Here is a 25649-nt window from a genome sequence, read left to right as displayed (position 1 = left end):
GCATAGTGTAAAGCTGTGGGAAGTTCTTTAAATGGCCATCATATACCCCTTGAATCGCTACCATCGCCACAAACAAAACCGTTATGAATCTGACTTTCCTTCAATACAAAATAATCCAAGTGTCCACTCAAAGTGGACGGATCCAACCAGATAAATCGAAAATTCTCGACGTAGTTTAACGATTTGACTGCTTGTTTTCCTTCGATTTGCCGCGAAAGTAGTGCGAGTGTAAGTAGACATTTTCTTTCCTAGAATAAAAGATATTGCCCAACATGGCCCAACATTTGATCAGCAAGAGATGCATATAAGAATACATACAACTATATTTTAGAAATATCATCAACAATCTCTAGTATTGTTTCATCGAGCACAGTAACATAATATTGAACGCAATCATACTCTAGTGGACCCAGAATATTATCGAATAAAAACGTTATCTACACATTTATGGGGGTGTGATTGAGAATAGTGTATGTTTTTCTCGACTTATAGTTTGATAAAGTATAGTACGTTTCAATCGTGTTTTTTTTGTCGATTTTTATTTCAATGACAAGAAATGTTGAATTTATGTCTTCACAAAGATTGTTGGTTTTGTCAAACCAAACAACTTTGCGAGAGACAATAAACCTATGTCTATTGAAATAAATGAACTATTTCAAGATTTTCTGACCGCTTGAGATTATATTCAACTCTTTGTAATACAAAGTTTGTGAATCATACACCATTCTTAATCCCACCCATATCGTTATCTATCACATTTATCGGATCAAATTGTTATCGACATAAAATTACTTCGTTCAGCTCATGAGACTGATTCATGCTTTATTTTAAAATGATTTGGTGTTGGCAACCATGCAAATAACCAATTTTTAATACAACATTTCAGTCAGTGAAAATCTGTCCATACATCTACATTAAATGTCTAACTTTTTAAGAGTATTAACTAGAATCAGTTAGTTCCTACTATTTAAATGCAATATTTCATCAGTTATAATTTGTAATATGTCAAAATTATTTTGGATTCCAATCATTACGTTTGCATTGTGTCAATCAACGTTTTTCTCGACCAGTATTGCGGTGATTTTTCACAAAAATATTACATGGCCTTATATCAGCGAAGGTGGAACGTATCCACCAGAGAGTTGTATTTTCAGCGAGCTTATCAATATGGCCAGCGTGTTTTTGGGACTCATTATTTATATTCGGTATCGTCAAATTGAACGACTTCTCTATCATCATGTAAGCCTGTTGGAACAAGTAGCGAGAAAAAATGTGGTGTCATTATGGATTGGCTTGATGGCATGCATTGGCTTGAGTATTGTTGCTAATTTTCAATTGACAAAATTGCCGCAAGTGCATTATTTTGGTGCATTCTCTTGCTTTGGACTTGGAACGGTATATTTTTGGTTCCAAGGATTTATTTCATACTCAGTGCGATCATATACCGGATCCATGCACATGACATACGCCCGATTGGTGTTGGCTACGATTTGCACGTGCAATATTTTTGTCTTTATATCCACGACTTGCACAGCGACGGAAATCATTTTCAATGAACGTGAGCCAAGTTGCAGGTACAAGGAAACTAGTGCAATGGTGGAATGGGTTATGGCCACTGCATTTTGTTTCTTCATATTATCGTTTACGTCTGAATTCAAAACCATCACAATGGATCGACCGATTATTTTAGTAATTAGACGCGAGACCAGGCCGAATCTGGATTCAAGTGAACCAAGTGGATCAATTCAAAGTTTATCAATTCAAGTCACATAATTATTCAGTCATTAATTGAAATATAGTTTTTTTTAGAAAGAACATGTGAAGGCTTTATACCATTTGTGCTTTTTGCAATAATATGGAGCCGCCATGTTTATTTACCAATCAATAGTACTGAAGTACAGTGTATTTGAGTCCGTACCTTCTCCACTACTGCTTCAAAGCATAATGGTATAAAAATCTGCCAGAATTTACGCCTAGTTCTTTTCTTCGTCATCTTTATAAAAGTATGTTTTTATTATTGGAATAATCTTTATTTTACAAATCATGACATTTTCATTGATACGCCTTGATGGGGATACCATGTAAGAAATATGATTCATATTTATTAAGTGATTACATCGCTACGATAGTCTTCGTGAGCAATGGAAGCATAACAATGATTCACTGAATTTTTTATTTTCATTCTCAAGAATTTGGGAGCTATCTTGAAACATATTTGTTTTATTCTAGAATTCACGATACATATAGATTAAACGAAAATTTATCAAAAGTTTGACAAGTCACATGTTTGTAATCGTTTATGTTAAGTTTAAAGCCAATTTATGGGTGGAATCTAGTCGATGTAATTGTTTAAAAATTAAAATAAAATTGTTCCATTTAGCATTCAAACTTCAACGTACTATTCAACAGCTTCGTATTTGAAATGTTCATAAAAATTAGAATTGGCAATCTGTGTTAATTAGATTGTATAAATAAAAAAGGGGAAATTTAAAGACTGACAATAAAGCTGAGCAACACGTCACTTTTAATTCGAATTCACGATAAAAATGTCAAAAGTGTTTTTATTTCCAATTGCGGCCTTTCTCGTGTGCCAAGCAACGATAATAGGCGTCGTTCTGTCGTTAAATCTGAAGGATAGCTTGCATTCATTTTATATTAGTGATGGTGCTCAGCAGCCGCCAGAGAGTTGCATTTTTGGTCAACTGATAAATTTGTATGCCGTTTTGTTCGGGATTATCGTTTATATTCGTTATAGTCAAATCGAAGAGCTCGTGCTAAACCATGACGATATTGAAAAAACGGTTCGAACCCATAATGAAATCGGATTGTGGATGGGGTTGGGAGCGTGCATCGGTGTGAGTGTAGTAGCTAATTTTCAGCAGTCTAAGTCACTTATCGTTCATACAATCGGTGGGTATGTCTACTTTTGCTTTGGAATCTTTTACTTGTGGAATCATGGAATTACTTCGTACTACATTGATCGATATGCTGGATCTCGAAATAACGCCATATTTCGATTAATTCTGGCATTTATCTATACATTCGTAATATTTCTGGCTTTGATGACAAGTTGTAATATTGTTGCATTGATTGATGGACTTCCTAAGGAATGCGGCAAACACAATTATAGAGTGTGGAGTGAATCTTCAGAATGGATTGCCGTCACCCTGTTCAACATATACTTATTATCATTCACCAGTGAATTCAGATTTATTTCATTCGACCGACCGAAATTGATATACAACCATGAAATAAGCGCTTAAAATGAGTCAAAGCGAACGTATTTGCATGAAAAATGTAATGATATCGTTGTATTTCGAGATCATGAACGATCAAAATCCGAATTGTGATAAACACAAAACATAAATAAGAACAACAATTGTAAATCCAAGAGTGAATCACATTAAATGAATAAAGCTATCGAAAACAGCAGATAAAAGACTCGTTTAAAAATTAAATTCCAGACTTAATTTCAAAAAAAAGACGAAAAGAAATAAAAGACATACTTTTCTCTGACTTCGAATTTTCTGATTTACTCAACAACACTTCTTTTTATATCACATAATCCATTTGATGGAGTTTTTATCTTTCATAAATACATGCATAAAAGGCCACAATTTTAAAACATTTCTAGTGTTACCTGCAAATTCACACAGCTCGTTGATGCGAAATATAAATCATGACTTAATTTTAAAAAAAAATACAATAATTACTTTGAAATTAATTAAATAATGAACAAAACGTTGCACAAAATACTTGCTCTTAAGTGGAATTATTTGATAGCTTTCAATTCGATTGAACCATTTTTCATTTATTTACACAAATAAAATTAGAATGAATACTGAACCAACCACTTGAATTGAAATAAATTGATTGAACTATCTATTGTTTGCACTACGATTATTCTGGGTTTCATCGCGTTGGAATTTGGTGAATGACAGAAATACTTGTTCCAGCGACGTTTGACTGATCGAATAATCTTCGATGTGCAGCGTTTGTTTTGCTGTTTCCATTAGGCCAAACATTGACGACCATCTCAATTTATTATTTGGCGGCACATAATATGTGAGGAGACCTAGGTATTCCTCTCTGTAAAACGGAACGAATTGAATGAAAATGTGTTACGATTAATTTTAAACTAATAAAATTGCATGCAATTTTTTTCTTTGTTTAAGCATAAACTAACTTTAGATCGGCGCCGATGAAATTTCGTTGTACAAATTCCTTGATTCGAATCACTTTCAGGTGTAGCTGGTCTGACATCTGAATGTCAGCCGCACGAGAGTCAATGCTGAAATAAAAACGAAACGATATTAGAGTTTGCTTAAAAAGATATATATCTCCGCAAGAATACCGTATCTAGTAAATATCAATTCATTTAAAATGTTCATTAAAAATGTTGTTAAAATTCAAATATTCATAAGATTCTTATCTTATGATAAGATGGTGCAAACTACGTGAATTCTATGGTAGATATCATTTCTATCGAAAAGAGTGACATTTGTGTATGATGCGCAGCAAACAATAAAAATCATTTACCTTCCGGCGACACTTCGATATTTGATCAGTTCTCCAAGAACATCTTCAAAACTTTTACTTCGATTGAAAAAAAGCCAAACACAAAGAAGAAAACATATAAAAACCACAAAAAGAAACAAAACGATTTCATGCCAAACAAACAGTTCTTTTTTTTTAAAGCACACCATGAGCACGCAAATCAAACCACATGAAAAAAAAACTAAAAATAGAACTTACTCGATTTCAGTGTTTTTCTGCACTTTGATGGTAAGTAAGAATCCTTTGGAGAATTTACTCTTTAGATGTTGTGTTGACCCAAGGCACTTGAATTCGCCGTTTACCATGATGGCCAAGCGGGTGCAAAGAGCTTCGCATTCTTCCATGCTGTGTGATGTAAGGATGATCGATTTGCCCGTACTTCGAACTTTTGACACCATATTCCAAAGGTTTCGCTTGGCACCGGGATCCATACCGGTTGTTGGTTCATCTATGATGAAGAAAAAAATTCAAATGAAAAGGAATGGAACAAATTAAATAAAAGTGAAGGAAACATCACATCATACATGACAAATAAGACATGACTGAACATACCCAAATAAACCAAAACCGGATTTCCAATCAAAGCAACGGCAGTTGAGAGTTTCCGCTTGTTGCCACCGGAATACTCTTCCACCCGTTTATTGATATGTTTCATGAAATTCAGTTCGGTGGCCAATTGTTGAGTCAAAGCTGGAATTTGACTTGGATGAATGCCACGTAGTAGAGCAAAAAGTTCCAATGTTTCAGCTCCAGTCAGATCTTCAATAAGTGCATCGAATTGCGGACAGTATCCAATGATTTTGTGCACCTCTGGCATGTTACTTTTCAAACTGATGCCACGCGCATATGCTTCACCGCTTGATATTTTTGTATCACCCGTTAGCATTTTGAACGTAGAAGTCTTGCCCGCACCGTTCACGCCAAGCAAACCAAAGCATTCGGCTCTGTGAAAATAGTAAAAAAAAAGAATTAATAAAATCCATTTTCAAATATGTATCAAAACGAAATCAACAGCATTTACCTTTTAATCGCAATGGATATTTGATTCACCGCCAAAAACTTTCCATAAAACTTTGATAAACTTTTCAAGACCAAACTATTGGCTTCAATATCATTTACATTCATTCCGTTGACTATTTGCTTTTCTTTATTAACGTCGTCATCTATTTGATCGTCTTCTGCTATTGGCGGCAATTTTCTTGCAAACAAGCTCCGAATCCAATAAATTAACCCGGCAAACACACGGTATTCGATGATCAGAAGTAGTATGAAGAAAAAGATACCTGTTACGGCCATATATGTTAAATTTCGACTAATTCCAGGCTCTTTCCAGTCATAGGTATTAGTTGCACAGCACTCTTTGACTAGTGCACACAGAATCTTCCGGTTGCATATGGGAAACGAATTGCATCTTTGTTCGCAAATTCGATCCATTGTACGCATTTGGTTCAAGTTATTCAGAATACTGCTCAGTGAATAGTGTGGGAAAACGAGGAAAAACCATTTGAGCATGTTTGCTGTATTCGCTAAATTAAAAGCTGGAAACGACATTGCTAGTATCACAAAGAATACCGTGATTCCTGCACAAAACGAAATATTAGAATAATTAGTTTTTCAAAAATTGTCTTCGATTTATCTACTTAAACTAGAATGAAATTGAAAAGTTTTACGCTAAAATCCGTTATTACCTGTGAATATGAAAAATATGGTCATCCTTACAAAGCCCGTAGAAGGTATTGAGAATAAAAGTGATGAGACAAAAGTCATTGGTAACATCGAGAATCCAAAAAGGATGAGTGAAAGGAATGCTGGCGTTAATTCGCTTATTGTTGCCCAGCCGTCCTCTTGGAATACCGCTAACGTGAGTATAATCATCAAAGCCGTCAAAATATATGTCGCAAAATCGAATATAAATGAAGTTATCCAAAATGTTGACACGTTCAAACCACTGACAAACTGCAAGAGTTTGGCTTTTGAAACTCTTTCTTTGATATAGAACATTAGATAAAATGACGATACGAATGCCATGGCAAAGGAGATATTCGATGCCAATTGAAAACCCATATTTTGTCCCGACATTAACATGGACATTGTCGATTCGACGCGGAATGGTAGTGGTGAATTGGTCACTTCAATGCTGTAGTCATCACCGAGAGTTGTTTTGATCATCGCATTATGGATTAAATTGATTGACAGCGCCGTTGTGTGGAATGGCTGATTATTAAACCAACCAATTATGTCACTGTTATTGTTGATTGACATTCCAGCCAAATATTGCGAATTCAAACGGACCAGAATCGATTTTGCCAGCTTCAAGAAATGCTCTTGAATGTCTTCGTTAAATTCATCCAATCGATTGTCTTCACCTTGATTTTGAATGTACGTGCGATACTTCTCGAAAATTCTACGGAGGAACAAAGAAATTTATGTGGGTTCTTACTCCGAAAAAAGTTTGAAAATTTTTATTTAAAATTTTCCGTGAAAAATTCTCTATTAAAATCTTATTAAATTTTCCAACTGTTTGACAGACAATCATTTGGAAAAAAAATTTCAACGAAAATGTATTCATTGTCTTCTCACCTTTGAAGTTGTGGATCATCAAATTCCGTAGGCATTTGGAGCATGGTAACCGTTTTTTCGTATCGATTCAGTGTAATTTCCAAATTGGGTAATGTATTATTTTCGGCCATCATGTGAACAACAAAAACGCTAATTACAATGAAAACAACTGGAATGAGATTTTGTAAAAAAAACAAAACCCAACTGCGAATCCAACAATTGTAACGTTTTTTGAACATTGCCATCCATTGATTTACACGCAAACCAAGTCCACGCATTGTTGGTACAATTTCATTTGACAGTTCAATATTCGTTATGGCACTATCACTATCGCGGTTTATTTTGTAATTTCCATTCATTTCTCCATTTTGCAACGGATTACCGTTTGGCATTTTGTCCAAATTCGAGTCAGCACCAACTTTAAGGAACACTTCTTCTAGCGTAGTCAATGAAACACCAAAACTGCCGAGCTTCAAATCCGTTTGATTATTTTCAAGTTTTTCAAACATTCTTTCGAACTTATCTACATATTCATCGGGCAAAGCATAGGCTAGTTCACTTGCAATATCTTCTTGCACTTCAATTCCCGGAATGTATTCGCGTAGCAAATTTGTCACCGCATTTGCATTACAATCACCATTTTTAACACAAACTAAGCGATAACCGGTGCCAAAGCGTTTTTTCAAGAAAAATGATGTGCCGCAACATTTCAATTCACTTTCAGCCATAATAGCGATCCGATCGCCAAGTACGTCTGCTTCATCCATGAAATGCGTGGTCAAAAGTATTGTTCGTCCTTTCTTTTCATTTTGCAATAAATCCCATAGTGCTCGTCTTGCCGCTGGATCCATGCCACTGGTCGGTTCATCACAGAAAACCACTCGTGATCGTCCGCATAGAGCAACGCCAACCGACAATTTTCGTTGCATACCACCCGATAGTGATGCGGACATAGCATCAATTTTTGGCTCTAATTCTAATAGTTGCACATATTTGGTCACTTCGTCTTGTACATCTGCTTGGCTTAAACCTTTCAATCGGCCATAAAATTCAATGTGTTCACGCACTGTTAATTCATCGAAGAGAATATTGTGTTGAGGACAGTATCCAAGTGAGCTTCTGGCTTTCTGTATATTTGTTCGAATATCGTGTCCATTTATAATGGCCGTTCCTGATGTTGGAGGAAACATTCCGGTCAACATTGACATCGTCGTTGTTTTTCCAGCACCGTTATGACCAAGTAAGACGGTAATTTGATCGTCGAACATGTTAAGAGTCAGCCCTTTGCAAGCCACTTTTCTATTCGAATAAACTTTACGAAGATTTTTCACTTTCACTCCCGCATGACGATGTTTAGGGTCTGGTTCGAAATTAAGTCGAATGAAATCAGGGTTCGATTCATTGCTTGATTCTGAGCTATCTTCAACGCCACTAAATTCAGGAGTACCAAACCAAAACTTAGCCGTGAAAGGGAAATACCATTTCTCAGGCACGCCATAGTTGCCGGGTAACACTTTTTCCACGTACAGTGTGATCAGAAGATAAATCAGCGATGTGCCCAACATAAAACACATAGTTATGCCAACCGTTAGACTATCGTCCACTGAAACCGGCCTCCAGAAATTTGACCATTGCAATCCTTCGCCTGTACCTTCAAACCGCAAGATCAATTGAAAGCCGTAAGCCATGGCAGTGTTCGATGAAATGCAAGCAATCAATTTGGATCGAAGTGATAATTGCACATAATTTTGTTGAGTGAACGAGAATGGGACATATAGTATGAACCACACAAGACCAGCGACAGCCGCTGCTGTGTTCGCTTTCGAAAAGAACACACTTAACATGAAGCAAAACGTTGTCATTGAAATACTGTACACGAACAAAAACACCCAAATTGCCGTCCAATCGGAGTGTGTGAACACTGCCACGGAGGAATCAAACACTGGCACCTGAAAAGCCGAACAAAAATTTGGAATCAATTAATGAATTGTTTTACATATTGTTCTGGGTACAAATTCAACTTTGACACATAACAATTCGTTTGTGATGAATGTTCAAAACAAAAAAAAAACTAGAAAAAACAATGTATGTTCGGGCTTACCTTCAGTAGAGCCACGATGAAAGAAATCGAAACGACCATAAACACCATTGTACGCACAAACCAGCTGGTCCAATGCAACCAACTCGGCAGGCCCATAATTTTCATGGCTTCTTTCAGTTGCCTTTCCTTTTCGATTGCAATGAAACGAACGGTATTTATGGTGGGATAGATGAAACTTAGCAGAATAAAGAATGAGACAATTGTTTCTAGACCTTGCAAAAGTACATCAAATATGTACGGTGGATATGGATAGCGTTGCATTCTAATCTTGGGCAATGTAGTGTTCTCACAAGTTGCATCGCTACATTTTAATTTTTTGAAAGAACGAGCAATAGCATCTTGTACGGGTAGAAAACCTTCTTGATAATAAAATGGCATTCCGCCGTAGTCTTCATCTTTTGTACGTGGGCCTCCCGTCGAAAACAGTGGATATAATAGGTTCGTATGCCAATTGAATATCAACGGCTCGGCCACTCTGGGAGTTCGACTTTCACTCGGGAATCGTAGTTTGTATGATAGCTTCTTAGGAAGGGGGAGGTTGGAGTCATTCTGTGGATTAAAAAAAAAATAATGTTTTGGTTTGTGAATTGTGGTCCATTTTCTTTTCACTGAAATTGAGAAATTGATTCAAATTGGTTGAATAATTACCGCTGGCAAATCAAATTCAAGTCCAGCCACAAGTTCACGATTGAACATTACCGACTCTATTTCTGCTCTAGTGTTCACCGCCACCGTGCCATTTTCCAGTTTTAGTAATCTGGCCGTTTCGTTCATTAATTCCGCTAGCTCTTTATTAACCGGTGAGTAGACCAAAGCCCATTCTTTGACGTGAAGGTCAAAACGATCAACATCTTCCTCACTGCACGAATCGAAACAGAATCAAAATTGAATTAATATTTGTGATGCGGCAAATGATGTTTTTTTTTTCAAGATGAGTGGGTAAGAAACTACGCTACGTATGATAAAATTAAAAATAAATTAAAGTGCATTTGACACCGGGTTAATTAGTGATTATATTCATCAACAATGTTTTCATATAATTAAAAAAAAAAACAATGTGAGAACCTCCATCAATTAAGTAATTTGCTTAGTTTGTTCCAGAGATCAGATCAAATAATAAGTCATTTCCATGCAATTAAACCAACACACCAAAGAAAGAAGAAAACAAATCCCCAGACATTGCTACAATATTCATACCTTAGCAAAAATTTGAATTCGAATGAATAATTGGATCCATTGCTATGCCGCATTAAAAAAAAAAGAATAGATTGGAAATTATAAAGTGCTGTTCGAATTTCGAAACGTCATTATTTTGCTGTATTTGAAAAGATGAAAAAACAACAACAACAATCGAACACGAAGTCATGCAATCGACTTGGGCAGCGAATGTTTGACTTCACTATGGAAAGTACAACAACAAAAACCGCTGTTTAGTTCAAGGTCACGGGCGCTCTCTTGATTCGCTCAAACAATCGACCGAACGAACGAAAAAAGCGCTATGTAATTGTACATAGTCCGTCACAGCAATTCAGCAATGTTAATTGCTCTTACGGGCACAATTCCATATATATATATTCATTTTAAATGGTTTGTTTCACATATTCGGTTTACACACTGCAATTAAAAATGGTACTCATTTTTCTGTCGAATCTGTTACAGATTGGCCTTCACTGACCCAAATACTTATTGTCTCAATAATTTCGCTAATTTGTAAATTTTTCCTCTTCGAAATACTAACCGAAGCGGTCGAAGATCACTGATGTCAAATGAATTGTATATGGTATTATTTGGGTATATATCTGGATCGACGATGCTTCGAATCAAGATGAGAATCACGCTGAATAGAACCGGCACCATAATTTCGGCGGCTGTTTGAATTTTATGGCGATATTGAAGTAGAAAATTTTTCCACATCAATAATCGGAATTTATCGAAATTGTTGGCCATTTTTCGATCTTCATACATTGGCGGTGCGGCATTCGTACCCATATCGATGATGTTATCAGTGCCCGTACTCTCCAAATTCAATGGTTCTTTACAATCATTAGTGTCAATTGATGTTGATGCCGTATGATACGATGACGTTAAGCTCCAACGATTTTTATGCCTACTGCGTTCGTGTTGTTGCTCTTCGTCGTCGCCGCTATCACCATTTACTTGCTCATAATCTGAATCACAGTGGGAAAAAACATAAACGCACAAAGAGTTAAAGAGAAGTGAACTTAAACGTTCCCATGTGGAAAACAAATGACTGTCTGACTGTAACTGAAATTCAAGTAATAAGCGACTTTAGTTAACTGAGCAGATGATTTGTATGGAAAATAGATGAAATTTCATCCAGTCGCTTAAATTGGGACATGTTTAACTATAATCATTGCTTTTTCTAATCTGGCTAAACACACCAGTCGACTAGGCCCCAAAATAATCGATTGGCTACTCAGTCAGAATATTTCCACATGGGTTGTACATAAAAAAAAAACAGGTCCAACGAACACATTTGGATGACTAATTCTCTTAAGTGAGACTGTTTACATGTTTACAACTTGTTACTATTTTGAATATTTCTAGAATTTGATGTCTTGGAACAACAACCTATTTTAGTTTTAGACTTTTTCGCCATTTTTTCCACTTTTTTTGTTTACAGAAATTTGAACCAATTCGTTTTATGAAACACAGCCACTCGATCGATAATCCGAGATACGTATGAATAAAAACACAGTATTGCAGTCAGAATTTATTATTCTGTCTAAAATCGCTGCGTGATTTATTCAAATGATAATAAAAATAACAATGGCATGACAAGTGCTAAAAGGTGAATTAAAAACACCGAGATCTCTCGAACTCAAAATAAATTAATTCTCTGTCTATTTTTTTTCTTTATTTCGTTGAAATGCAATCAATTGCATGCTACAATATAAATGAAAATCGAGTGTTTTTGAGAAGCGTTCACAACAGCTCGTCTGTTATGGGCAAACTAACTAACATGAGCACTTTATGTTCCGTCACTGGCTGACTATCTGTTTTTGTGTTTGAGTGTGCGCAAAAATAGTGGGATGGGAATCTAACTCAGCTGAGCGTACTGACACACGCTCCATATTTGCCTCACAAACGTCAAACTGGTATTACACATACCGTGACCAAAAAATGTATACAAACAAATCCACTCACGTTATTATGTAATGGTATATTCGCAGCATTAACCATACGAGACCACATGACTTCACTCTCTCATAGTTGTCGCGTTGCAGAGAGTGAGAGTGAGAGCGAAAGAGAATCGAAAAACACACAAGTCATTCCCATGCGAGTTATGTTTGAATATATCAGCAAACTAAACCAAACCATTAAAACATCATTTTCTCGCTAACCGTTCTACATTAAATGTCCGCCAATCATTATTTTGCCAGATAAAACAGTTGATTGTTTTTATCCGCTGTTTATTCAGTTACAAATATCTCTTTTTTTCTGTCGTAAACAAGCCTATTATGATGACACATTCAATCTAAATTGTACTATTTGCTCTAACATGAAATTAAACAAATGCTCTTTGGAACCGGAAGATTTACGACCCATTCACACGTAAATACTCGTATTCATTTCATCAAAGAAAAAAAATGTCATTTCCAAATTTTTGTAGAAGTAGAGGTCACAGAAAATGATATTGTTCTTTGGATATTATTACAAGTGCGCAAAAATCTATTCTTAGACCTTGACTCTCACTTATTTCACACCGTTTCCACCATCGATTTCTTGCCGGTTCCGCTTTGATTGCGGACGGAACATTGGGTTACTATGTAATATGTAGCACATTTAAGTGAACTGGTACTCACTTTCATGTGAAATACTATAGCTGCACTCATATTGGTTAGCTGATTAAACGGCTGGCGCAAATACCATATAAATGCTTACTTTTGTTTCGATAGTTTAAAGTGTTACAGTAAACAATTGATTGAACGAAAATGTATTGAGCCGTTAGCGGCGCTTTTTTCCTCAATCGGCCAAAGGTCAGGGTTATAATAATAATTTTATTTCAAACATTTTAGCCATTTCCAAGAAACAGTTGGTAATTTTTAAAATAAAGTTCGTTGACAGAGTAATATTACCATACTATAAAAAAACAGTTGCTTTGATAATTTTAAAACAAACATGAAACAATTGAAAGTTGACTTTTAATTGATACTGTTTGACGCTAGTCAAATGCAAATGAGTTGCATACATCTTTGATCTTCAACAAAAAAAAGAAATCATTCGGTCATTAAATTCACATATTCAACTCCTCATATTTTAATGATATTTCATTTTTTTCAATCTACACAACGCCAATTCATTACATGTGTTTGCATTTCTTACTGTTTTTTTCTAAGATTTATTTCCATGAAATGTGTATGATATGAACCAGTTTCAAAAGCGCTTTCGAAATGAAAATTCTGGTTGAAACGATTCTTTTTATGTTATGATTGAAGCATTGGAAAACAATCTGTACAGATTTAATCAGTAAATGTGTTTATCTGGCACTGAAATGGAATCGAATTGTAATAGCGAATCAATTTCAATTATTTATAGCTGTTGGGTTGAGTCATCGTTGTTTAGCTTGATTACAAAGTTAAAAAAAAAATGTGCCGTTGGGAATATGTATTTATCAATCTCACATGTACTTTTTTCTCATTACGTTAAAGACAACAGCGTATAGCACTGCACACTTTTTGTTGAAAAATGGCGAAATTTGCCGTAGAGAACGCGCTTTCTTATGGACATTCCATTTGGGAACTATTAGCGCCCTCTTGGCGGTTTTTTTGATAACTAGTAGTGTTAGACGCTGTTGGTTAAAGACTTTCGATTATTTACACTGATTGGCTTTATTATTAATTTCAACGTAGCAACGCTATTTTCCAACTGTGTTGCGTCACTTGCTTCAACTGTCGGACTATGTAATCCATGTTATTAGTTGACTCGATGTTTAGATCGATTCACTTTTGCTGTAACCGGGATAATTTACAATAAAATCGATAAAGCCACGTATGATGCGTGAACGCATGACCACATAAATCACGTATATACTTTAACTACCGGCTATTTTCTTCAACGTCCCTGACCCAAATTTCAAACATATTTAAACCATCATCAATAATTTTCTTTAAAACTTCACCATCGTCAATACATTTTCAAAACGAACAATTACCAATGAATATTCAAAACGAAACTTTCATTTACTTTGAATGCTAACGAATTATTGTCACATTAACACGATTCGCATTTCCGATGTCCAAACTAATCGAGATTGAACAAAACACTATGATATGTGTGAAAAAATGTGCGCTTTCAAGTACAGATGTAACTCGAAAGCAATAAAATATACCTTTGTTTGATTCGTTGGATTAATTACGTGACGTATAATTATACGTCGTTTTTGTCTCGATACGTGGCTTCATTTCTTATCACGTGTAATTGAAGAAAATATCGATATCAATTGCTGTAGAGTGAAGATTGTCTCTAGATAACAATAATTGTTTGCAATCAAATTAAACAATAAAACGAACTTTATCTGTGAAATGCTCTTCAAAAGATGATATGGGCTACTGTACACGACACTCATTGGGTATTAGCCAGAGGAAATATTCTACGCAGTCAGCATAACATTAAAATTGATGAAATACACGCGCCAATTTAATGGCAGATCGTTGACTGTTTTCATTTTGTTGAAAAAATAATTAATTAATCGGCTTTCAATTGACGGCCTGAGAAGAAAAACCTTTCCTACAAAACCTGTGCGCAGAACACAAACACAGAAATTTTTTAGTCAAAAGGCGAACAGAAAATTTGCGAGCGCAAAAACCTAATATATTTACAGCGAGCGCAAAAGTATAACAGGCCTACTTATACGGATTTTGCATGCTAGTTGGCTTGTTATACTTTTGCGCTCGCTGTAAATATATTAGGTTTTTGCGCTCGCAAATTTTCTGTTCGCCTTTTGACTAAAAAATTTCTGTGTTTGTGTTCTGCGCACAGGTTTTGTAGAAAATGTTCTTCTTCTCAGGCCGTCAATTGGCTTTTATTTTTATTATTTTTGCAACGCGGAAGAAAACTGCAGTCGAATTCACACGGAGAAAAAGAATGACTACCAGCTTTGCCCTATTTGAACTTTTCATGATATTTGTACGTGAAATTTATAAGTTCATCTATTGAAAAACCCAAAATCAATGAAAGTTCAAAGTTTTTCATAGATTATCTATGGTATTTACATGTGACACATACAGCGCCATCTATTGAAAAAAGTAACAATCGTGTCAAGTTGAAATAAGGCAAAATAACCCAGAAAATGGTTGTCATTCTTTAGTATTTGCCGATAAAATGAAATGAATCATTGAATTTTTAATTAGCTATGCCATTTAACCTGTATTTCACAAAGGCAAATAAAATTGGCGATTTATGTGATTTCATCGCCATAAGCTTATTGAATTTTATTGTTGAAAGACCGACTGGAAAAAGTCATTGGTTCCGATTTTAATGGAAAAGGTGTGACTGAATTGATTGCATGCAAAAACATCCGAACCAACAGAAACCTCAATAATGCAGGAAATCGACAGAATAAATATTATTTTTGCTATTGTTTCGTGAATGAATGAAACTGACGTATAGCTCATGAAGCAGAATTTTTATTACCACTTAATGCAAACCGATTAAAAATAATTGACAACAATTTTGTGAATCAATTCATCTTTTTCTGTTGTAAATTTACTATTCACTCAGTCTAAAATAATTCTACCCAATGAATGATATGTATGCCGGGAATCTAAAATTTTATGTTCAATTTTCAAATATTTTCATTCATCCTGACCGAATTTCTTGTATCGAATTCGCTTTGAAAATCGTTCATTTGGACAGATATTGCGATCGAAAATTCCGATACAGAGAAAAGTTTTGATTGAACGAAAAGCCAGTGTAAATTATAGATTTCTATTGATTAATTGGCCGTGGTTTGAAATTGTCATGGTTCAAGAGCAATTTGAACGGTGTGTTACGTACTCTTCATTCAACCATAGCCGCCAACTTTAATTCATAATAGATTTCACATCAGGAATTTTTCATGATATCTATTTAACACAATTTGAACGAAGTGTGTGAACCAAACCACAGAGTATTGGACTTGATCTTGGCACTAGTTTTGGTTTAACAATGGCTAAGCTATCGTTTACTTGGATATCAGACACAAGTTACTGAATATCGTATGAGTGAACGGTGAGATATCCTTCAAACAGAATCTTAGCCTTAAGCGTAGTCCAATGAAAGTTTACTACGATTGAAAGGAATAATTGGACACTTGTTTGGTCGAAAGTTGGTGACTGGAAATTTGAATCGATTGTGCGATATTTGTATTCATGTTTCATCTTGAGATTATCCCACGTTCCATTTGGAAAATGTGACTGGGCCAGCATTGGAAAATCGAATGATGCGAGGAAAAACATGAGAATTTGATTGAATCAAAAGGTTCGATGTAAAAACCACATGGAAGCAAGACAAACACTGTCGTCTTTTGAAAGCCGTCATCTGTTCTGATAACACGATTCAATGACATAAATTCGAAACGAATATTAGGATGGGAATTAAAATATGTAGAATGTCAGAGACTGAGTCGTGTAAATTTAATTGATTTTTTGGGAGTCCTGTTCAGTTTATCGATGATTTTTCTTCGAAAATTATTACGTATCCATTGATACACCCTAAATGGTTTCAATTCCATTTATCTACAATTTAACCATTATATTCTTGTTACAGCACAAAATTGAAAAATGTCGCAAAATAACCGATTTTTCATCGATCGCCCTAGTTTTTGACATTTACCTTGAGAAAAACAAACTAAATAAACCCAAAATCGTTTGATTCAGATGAAAATAATCCTGGTTTGGTTTGTTCACAATTTTAATTGAATCGAAATGTCTCTTCACATAAACAAAATCCACCGATAAACGATAAAAAAGCAGCGCTGAAACAAAGAGCAAAAATAACTTGAAGAGCAATTGAATTGTTCACGGCAAAACAAATCGCACTGATTTCTTAAACTTGAACTAGAGCACTGACGACGGTCAAAAATATATAAATGCTTATTGTTTGTCAGACAGCCAGTATATGATTGACATGTATCGCGCATGCTCGTTATTTAGCCGAACGTTTATTCACACAAAAAAAAATACGATAAAACAACGAGATGCTCCGATTGCACTTGGATATCGGTGTATAAATCAACATTTTTATACAAAAGTCAATAGATATGGTGACAGATGTTTGGGTCTCGTTTCATTAGAAAAAAAATAACAAAAACATTCATAGTTCTTTCGTTTGAATCGATGGATGAAAAATCCTTGTACATTTCGTTGTACAAAATAGGAGGGTGGCCACCTTATACACCTTATTATTTTCAATTATTATTTCCACAACAAAATTGTAGGCGGAAAACTTTCTTGCTACAGACGATGAAAAGTGGATAATATGTTTCACCTTAATCAGCTTTTCAATATCGCCAATTAAATTGAACTGTTGGATAGAACGTTTTTCCACGAGTTTTCGAATAAGTTTTCAATCAATCGATAAGAAATGAATATTAATTGCTGAAAATTGGTTTAATTTACAAAAACAATGTGTATTAAAAAAATGTCCACAATTATAAGCGATAACAATATCGATTCAGTTATAAAGTTTGTATAATTTATTATCACGTTTGTTTTATTTAATGAACAAATCACAATTCATTGGAAAAGAATTTACCGCAAATGACCCAACATTCCTTTTCATATCATTCAGCTTGTACCATATTCAGTTGAACATCAATTTTCTCGTATCGATTAGTATATTTCATCTTCTTCAATGACACGTTTTTGATTTATATCGATGGGAAATAGTCGATCCCATATGGCATAGCGATCAGTGTACAATTGATCTCACATTGTTGGATAATCATCGATTTCCAAGTAATTGAATTGTTACACGTGCATCGGGTTCCGAATGATATTCTGCAGATATCAGTCTATGTTTGAATTGGGATTTCTGCAATGAAATGTGAGCAATTCAAAAATGATTTCGAAGAATGAACATATAAACTGAGTTCACTACGAACAACATCTCTTTCACTATAACAGTAATTTGCACACGAAAGAGTCAGCGTGATAGTTAGTGTGTTTGTGTGTGTGTGTGTGTGTGTGAGAGGAAGAGACAAAGTTTGATAGCAGAATGTCTAGCAGAGTCAGTTTAGATATGCTTCGCTAATTTAATCTATTTTTATACATTTTCAATAAGTAAATAATTAAAATGTCTCATCCCTACCCATCCCTGGCGAATTCCGCAATGAACCGTGTTAAACGTTGCAACATTATGTTCTCAGAGTCATTTTAATTGAAAACTGGTGCTTTTTTCCGGTTCACACATGAATACAACAAGTCATCATGATGAACGGCACCTGTTTGACAACTCAGTTCTACGAGATAACTCGAACAAATTACGAATTATTCTTACCGAAAGGTCCATCACTCGGATAGTATGTGTGGCTAAAGCGTTGAGCATAGTTGAATACATAAAAATAAACTATCGTGAAGGCGCCGGCAAGTTGAACAAAACGATGCATCCCGAACCCGATGACGTCATCGGCGAACAACTAAAAATAGAACAATTTGATGTAATAAGTGTCAGTCAAAAAAGAAAAGAAAAACAAAATCCACAGTGGAACAAAGCCAATGAAAGTGACTAATAGTTTTTACATGATTCAAATTTAGCAACGATCTGTGGTCTTCGATTTGTTACTTCAAGAAATTCAACCGCAGTTGGGCTGGGATTATTTTCGATTTTGGTGTGTCTCCTTCGTATAGAAAGCAAATCGGTGCCCATTTCACGAAATTCGTATCCATTTCCGTTTGAAGAGTTTCGTTGCGAATGAGAGATGCGGTTTTTTGTTCAAAAGAAGTTTGAAAATATATTTCTTTTATGTTAATTTTTAAATCCATTTCAGAAAAAATGAAGATTATCTACATAATTGAAGGAAATGATCACGTACAAATCGCTGGATGCAAAAGTTTATATTTTGTGATGCCGGCTAAAATCGGAACACGAGCAAAATCGCATCTTTTGAAGAGTGTTGTTGGATCTTCGGTTAAGAATCGTTCTTGCCCAAAGTCAGGTTCAACCGCTGATTGCCTTGCCCAAATTCAAACATGTCACCTAAACTATTTCCGATATCAGCCACATTTTTCTATATATTCGTTAATAAATAAAACATTGTTTTGAGCCACGTGATAACCCAAAAATAACAAATAAATTGAAATTCTTTATTGTTTGTTATGTTATTTATAGAATTAATATTGGTTAAGGGTTTATCCCATGGAATTTTTACTGAATATTTTCATTTCAGTCGATGAAATTCGATAATCACCTGTTTTAAGCATTTTAACATGTGCAAAATATGGGTGATCTGGGCAGTTAAGAATGCGAGCTTGCCTTTTCGCCATTTCTGTTTTGATTTTTGGAACATTCCATTGAGCGGTCGCAGCTCCACTCATCACAATTGCCTTGTGGAAAAGACCTGTTCAAATCGTATTTTTATAAAAATTGATTAAGGCTTCAAAATTTCCAATTTTAGAACACAGATTCAAATTTAACAAGAAACTACGGCTGTTGATATATGTAAAATTAGCTTTTTTTCATTTATTAACTCAATAAATCATTCTCAAATTCACATCCTGACATTGGCGAAACCAAGTGTAGAATGACACTAATGGCACCAGCGCTATATCCCATGATTGTTATGGAATAGGGATCACCTCCAAATGATTTTATGTGTTCCTTCACCCATCGTAGCGCAACAACTTGATATTTCAATCCATTATTTTCTGGAGCTTCCTTGGTTCCTGTGCTCAAAAATCCAAGAGCTGCCAGATGATTGGTAATTGTAACTAAAACTATATCATGTTGAATTAGATATTCTGGATTAAATTCGTCACTCCTTCCAGACGATTTATAGATCTTCCCGAATGGATGAAAACAATCACAGGCTTATTCGAAACACTCGAAATGTTTTTCGTATACACAAAAGTTAATAAACTTTAAAGTTTTTCAAACGTCAAACGCAAGCAGACAACAGAGGAAAACCTATGCACGTGTTAACGACATTTGAATCCCAAGATTATTAAACGTCTGTCACCCAAACACGACAACACATGGAATCATATATTCCGTATGCGACTCCATTTATCTCGTTTCAGATAATGTTTCAGAATTTAAAATTCCTTTAATTTCTTTTTTTACAGAATTCATCTTATAGTGCTATGATATATTCTTATATATGGTTTGAAGGTTTTGGGCTTGTACGGATGAGACAAATAACTTGCTTCGATTTTGGACTCATCGATTGATTTGAAGCAATGAAAATTTTGTGTTCCTGCAATTTTATTTGGTTCGATATTGTATCGATGTTCCATAGTTTTGGATGAAATTCAAAGACAAAACATCATTTTGGAGTCGAACTCTTGAACAGATAATTCATCATGTGATCTTTTATCTTGACCAAAAAGACGTTTATTTTGATGCTAATTTTGAAATACGACTGTTTTTATTATTTTCATTGACTTTCTATAAATAATTATGCAATAAATAAGTTGAATCGTTCAATGGTTTGAAAAGGATATAGTAGACTTGTGTAGGCCAGAAGAATCATAGTTAAAAGCTCCCGTCAAATTATTTAGCATTTGCATGAGTTGCTTGAGCGCTTGCAACGCTTCTTGCATGATGACGACGACGATGATGAACGGCATGGTCGTTTGCAGCTTTTGTTACTTGATGAACGGCTTGAACGTTTGGATCTTTTCGATGACGACGATGAACCACAGCTTGACGATGATCCGCAGCTTGAACCGCACGATTGTGGAATGTTGACACAAAGGTAGCCTGTGCCTGAGCTTGATGAACCGGATGATCCACATCCAGTGTTGCTGCTAGAGCCACTTGAACAGCCGGATGATCCAGATGGGCTTGATGATCCACATCCAGTGTTGCTGCTAGAGCCACTTGAACAGCCGGACGATCCAGATGGGCTTGATGATCCACATCCAGTGTTGCTGCTAGAGCCACTTGAACAGCCGGACGATCCGCTTGAGCATTTTTTTGCTTCTGGTTCTGGTTTTGGTTCGGCGAAGACGGTTGTCAGAGCCTATAACCAAAAATAGAATCGGAAATCGATTGAATGCTTTTGGAAATTCAATCATATTTTTTAAACTTACAGTCAAACCAAAGAGGGCGATGAGAGCGAAAGTGAATTTCATATTGATTGATTAATTGATTCAATTGGCTTACAAGGCAAATTGTAACTGATGCTGTTCGTTCATTTTCCTCTGCTATTTATTTGGAAAAAAATCTGTCTCGATCTTCGAGAATTGTAAGTGAGACAAAATGGAATTTTCGCACAATGGAAGAAATTGAGGACAACTATCGTTTCGATTGTTTTCGCATAATAAAAGGTTTGGAACAAAGGACCTACAATTACACATTTTTCAATTATATAATGAATGAATTAATTGCAATTGAATATTGAGTAGTGAGATCATCTATTGTTATGCATGAGACACTTTCTCCATTTATCTGTTGGCCTTATTGAAATCACCTTTATTCAATTATTATTATAGTGAGAATGGTGTTGGTATAACTCTTATCAATGCGATTTTTTGAATGGTTAGTGAAATTTGCCCTATATATACATGGCGATTCAAAATGAAGATAATGTAATTGAACATGACAAAATCACGGCTCTTTGTGAATAAAATTCAATATCTTTATTGTCATAATCTAGTCATAAAAGCAACTATAAGTATTACTTATTCAATACATTGGAAAGAGAAAACTTTTGAAAGAAAGTTCAAAAAAAATATTCACCAATTTTTATGATGGCAAGGACTACTAAGGAATAATAATAAGTAATGACAGCAAAAAAATATCCGCAAATGAATACAGATGTGTGCAAATATGTCAATAATTGCTACCCCTTAGGCGTATTAAATCCAATCTACTTTATCTTATCAGCTCATGTATGACAACACCAAAAGAATAGCAACGCATGTATGAATGTAAATGTGATCGGCTGGTCGCGTTGCAATGCAGTATATGTATATGGAATAGCACAATCAGCGAAATGCACGAAATATGCTAGGGGTTAACCACGGATTTTTTTATTGACAAAATCTGTTTTTATCGCCCAATTTTAATGACATCCGTAAAAAATTGAAAAAATCTGTATATATTGAATTTTATCGTTTAATATCGACAATAAACGTTTAATGCGCTGACGTCATTACCGATTCAAAAATGCTGGAAGTGGGTTTTGGTGGATCCTCAGGATCGTTTAGTACTGCTCCCGGTTCTGGAAGTGGATCCTCAGGATGGGCCAGGGCATTGTCAAACCCAGTCTGGTCCATCTTGAAGATCCACCAAAACCCACTTCCAGAATCGGGAGCAGTTCTGAACGATCCTGAGGATGCACCAAAACCCGTTTCTAGAACAGAAGGCATTCGTTAAAGCGAAAAAATTACTACAAAAATCGGGCAAAATCGACCAAAATGTGATCATATCGGAATTTATTTCTTTAAATGATAAAAAAATGTTAAAGTCGGTCATTATTGGTTATTTTTAAAACCGTGGTTAGCCCCTAGGGAATATGTGTTTGAAAATTGCAAATGATATTGTTACGAATTTAGCATCAAAGGTCAGTTCAGTTTGAGATAGCTTTTTCACAAATTCTGTTGTTCATTCAATATTCTAGAAATCCAATGCAGTGTAGTCGTATAGTAGATTGACATGTACAGTACAGTCGAAATGCACTATAGTAAGCCCTCCGCTGTATTCAGCCCTCTGCTGGATTCAGCGACAACTAATTAGTGACTCGCTTATGTATTGGTTAGTATAGGTATACGCGCAAAATGACTTGCTTAGGTATGGGTAAGAGCGGCTGACTGAGAACTGTCACATATATACGCATTCTCTTTCTTCTCTCACGAATCTTCATACTGTACACAACGAACGTAAGCGAATAAAAAGTAAATCAAATATAATCAAAACCATCTGCCGTCATCCTGAAGTCTACATCAGTAAAAATCGTGCGAATTATTTTTGAAAAATCGCCATAGAAATATTTTCAACATGGAATCACCAGAACCACCATCACCGAAGCGTAAAAGGGTGGACAGTGAAAGTGAAATGGTTTCAGTTAGTGGCGAAAATGTTCAGAAAAGCAATTTTGTGTTGAGCGTGATAGAAAAACAATATCTGAACAAGGAAACGGCTGATATGTATTTTGAGTGTGGATCATCTAACGAGCATGTTCCCGCTCATAGAAGTATTTTGTCTGGAGCAAGTCCTGTTTTCTATGCAAAATTTTATGGACCTAATTCGGAAAAAGCGAAAAAAGAAAGAAAAAAATTGGAAGAAAATAACGCAGAGAAGACAAGTGCTGAAGAAGAAAATGGAAATGTGACTAAAAATTCTGGGGAAAACGTTGAAGATAAAAGAGGGGAGGAAAATGTGATAAAATTGCGCGAATCGGCCGATACTGTTAGAGATGTATTACAATTCATTTACAAGGACAAAGTAAATCTGAAAATAGAAAACATAACTGAAGTGATGGATCTATTGAATCAGTTTCAAATGTTTACATGTTTGGAACAATGCGGAAATTGTTGGGCAGAAAACTTGACTATTGAAGATGTGTGCTGGGCCTTACATTGGGCGATTCACTATGATGTGAAAGGATTGATAACATTTTGTAAACGGAGAATTAGCGTTTGTCCTGAGATGGTCTTTCGAACGAGTGGATTTTTGGACTGTCAATATAAAGTTTTAAAATTTATCACGTCATGGGATTCACTTGCATGCTTTGAAATATCCGTACTTGAAGCTTGCTTAGATTGGGCCAAAAGTGCTTGCGAACGTGACAAATTGGATGCTTCTCAAACGAAAAATCTACGAATTTACCTACAGGATTTACTTTATAACATTCGTTTTGGTTCAATTGATAGCAAAGATTTCATTAAATTCATCAACAAATACTCTGAAATGTTCACAGATCCAAATGACTATGAAGACATCTTCCGTTTAATATGTGGTGAAACCGAACTCAAGACCAATCGCTTCAATACGAAACCAAGATTAACAACAATTTACTCGTTTGGTTTGAGAAAATGTATGAAATGTAATTTGAGGGATAGTTCGCAGCCGAGCAGACTTCTATCCACATCGGGAAGTTCATTAGTTTTTAGATGCAATCAACCTTTGCTTTTATGGGGCTTTATTTGTACTAGAATAAAAAATTCATATAGCAATGCATCAGTTGATGTTGATGTTAAAATTACGAAAAATTACAAACATTTCTCCGAAATTGTATTTTCTGGAAGCGAAATAGTGAATTCAACGTCAGACAAATTTGTTGATATTCGTGAACGCCCGATAATAATGAATCCAGAATATAGCTACCAAATTGATTTGAAAATGAATAGAAATGTCTCTATCAACACATTTCAATTACATTCAGAAATAAAATTTGATGAAAATACGACTTTATACATCAATCCAGACGAAGAGTACGATGTATTTTCAATAATTGAAAAACTTCATTTTAATATGTGGGAAAGAGATGGTTTTGGCAGAACAAATTTTTACTTAAGAAATTTCGAAGAAAATCAAGACACCGAAAAAGCGCCATTCAATTAATATTTCTTAATAAACATGATAAATATTCACGAATGAAAATTGATTTCTTTTAATTTATATGGTTTTGTAGTCTACACTCCGACACGGATAAGATATTGTTTTATCGCTGTGCTTTGAGGTTTCAACGTCAAAACAAATTTCTAAAAATAGATTGCAAAATATTTTGCTCAATATCGCACATTTACTTGTCATTTGTTGTCTATAGTTGAGCATTCGATCGTTTCTACTGTTTTGTGTTTTTTCCAATTTGTTTTTAAATTCTTTGCAACCGTTAACATCGGATTCTCCGTATCCAAGCCAAAGTTTTTGAATACAACGCATAAGTTGGCATTTTGTCCTTAAATAAGACATTTGAAATGGAAAACCGAAAATTTCATGCAAAATTTTTGTTTATTAAGTTGGAATAAATGAGCACACAAATAAGAGCAAATAAGTTTTTGGATCAGATTCTTTGAATTATCATTTTTAGGCGAATTAACAACAACCGTTGTTGCAACCGTTAGCACACCATTGGTTATAACCATTATTATTATTGTTATTATTATTATTGTTGTTGTTGTTGTTATTATTGTTGGTAGTAGAAGAAGTGCAAGATTTGCAATTACAAGATGACCGTCTGACAAGATTCCGACATTGGCTGCAGCCACAGCTTGCGCGTCTATAGCATGAGTGTCTATAGCATGAGTGTCTATAGCATGAGTGT

General features: G+C 35.1%; 4 protein-coding genes across 12 annotated transcripts; 1 reads left to right on the top strand and 3 right to left on the bottom strand.

Moving 5' to 3' along the window:
- Positions 1-898: 898 nt before the first annotated feature.
- On the top strand, positions 899-1891 carry LOC129566264 (DNA damage-regulated autophagy modulator protein 1-like). Its single transcript, XM_055442047.1, has one exon. It carries the CDS (start codon positions 1003-1005, stop codon positions 1771-1773), a length of 771 nt encoding a protein of 256 aa, XP_055298022.1. The 5' UTR covers positions 899-1002; the 3' UTR covers positions 1774-1891.
- A 1615-nt stretch (positions 1892-3506) lies between these two features.
- Positions 3507-17283, bottom strand: LOC129566262 (phospholipid-transporting ATPase ABCA3-like). 9 transcript variants are annotated; one of them, XM_055442041.1, is made up of 13 exons: positions 17054-17283; positions 10956-11385; positions 10415-10456; positions 9866-10076; positions 9218-9766; positions 7138-9065; positions 6246-6961; positions 5579-6137; positions 5110-5501; positions 4756-5005; positions 4540-4596; positions 4187-4291; positions 3507-4089 (listed from the first exon to the last, which is right to left on the bottom strand). In XM_055442041.1, the coding sequence occupies exons 2-13, from the start codon at positions 11204-11206 to the stop codon at positions 3879-3881; spliced, it is 5271 nt and encodes a 1756-aa protein (XP_055298016.1). In that variant the 5' UTR covers positions 11207-11385; positions 17054-17283; the 3' UTR covers positions 3507-3878. The 9 variants fall into 9 exon arrangements, with proteins under 9 accessions (XP_055298016.1, XP_055298018.1, XP_055298017.1 ...); XM_055442043.1 differs by lacking the exon at positions 17054-17283 and adding an exon at positions 14426-14543; XM_055442042.1 differs by lacking the exon at positions 17054-17283 and adding an exon at positions 14394-14519.
- Positions 17284-18999: 1716 nt separating this feature from the next.
- Positions 19000-20509, bottom strand: LOC129565849 (carboxylic ester hydrolase-like). The gene is given in 5 exon segments (XM_055441126.1): positions 19000-19188; positions 19648-19778; positions 19933-20220; positions 20223-20247; positions 20501-20509. Coding segments are annotated over 5 exon segments (642 nt in total).
- Positions 20510-20933: 424 nt separating this feature from the next.
- Positions 20934-21656, bottom strand: LOC129565846 (sericin-1-like). Its single transcript, XM_055441124.1, has 2 exons — positions 21472-21656; positions 20934-21401 (listed from the first exon to the last, which is right to left on the bottom strand). Exons 1-2 carry the CDS (start codon positions 21511-21513, stop codon positions 20934-20936), a joined length of 510 nt encoding a protein of 169 aa, XP_055297099.1. The 5' UTR covers positions 21514-21656.
- Between the last annotated feature and the right edge of the window lie 3993 nt (positions 21657-25649).

Source organism: Sitodiplosis mosellana, unplaced genomic scaffold (genome assembly GCF_009176505.1).
Source record: "Sitodiplosis mosellana isolate CC-2019 unplaced genomic scaffold, AAFC_SMos_1.0 Smas_scaffold_3, whole genome shotgun sequence".
NCBI classification, from domain to species: domain Eukaryota; kingdom Metazoa; phylum Arthropoda; class Insecta; order Diptera; family Cecidomyiidae; genus Sitodiplosis; species Sitodiplosis mosellana.
The sequence above is the reverse complement of the archived record's forward strand: the minus strand, read 5'-3'. Positions and strand labels throughout refer to the sequence as shown.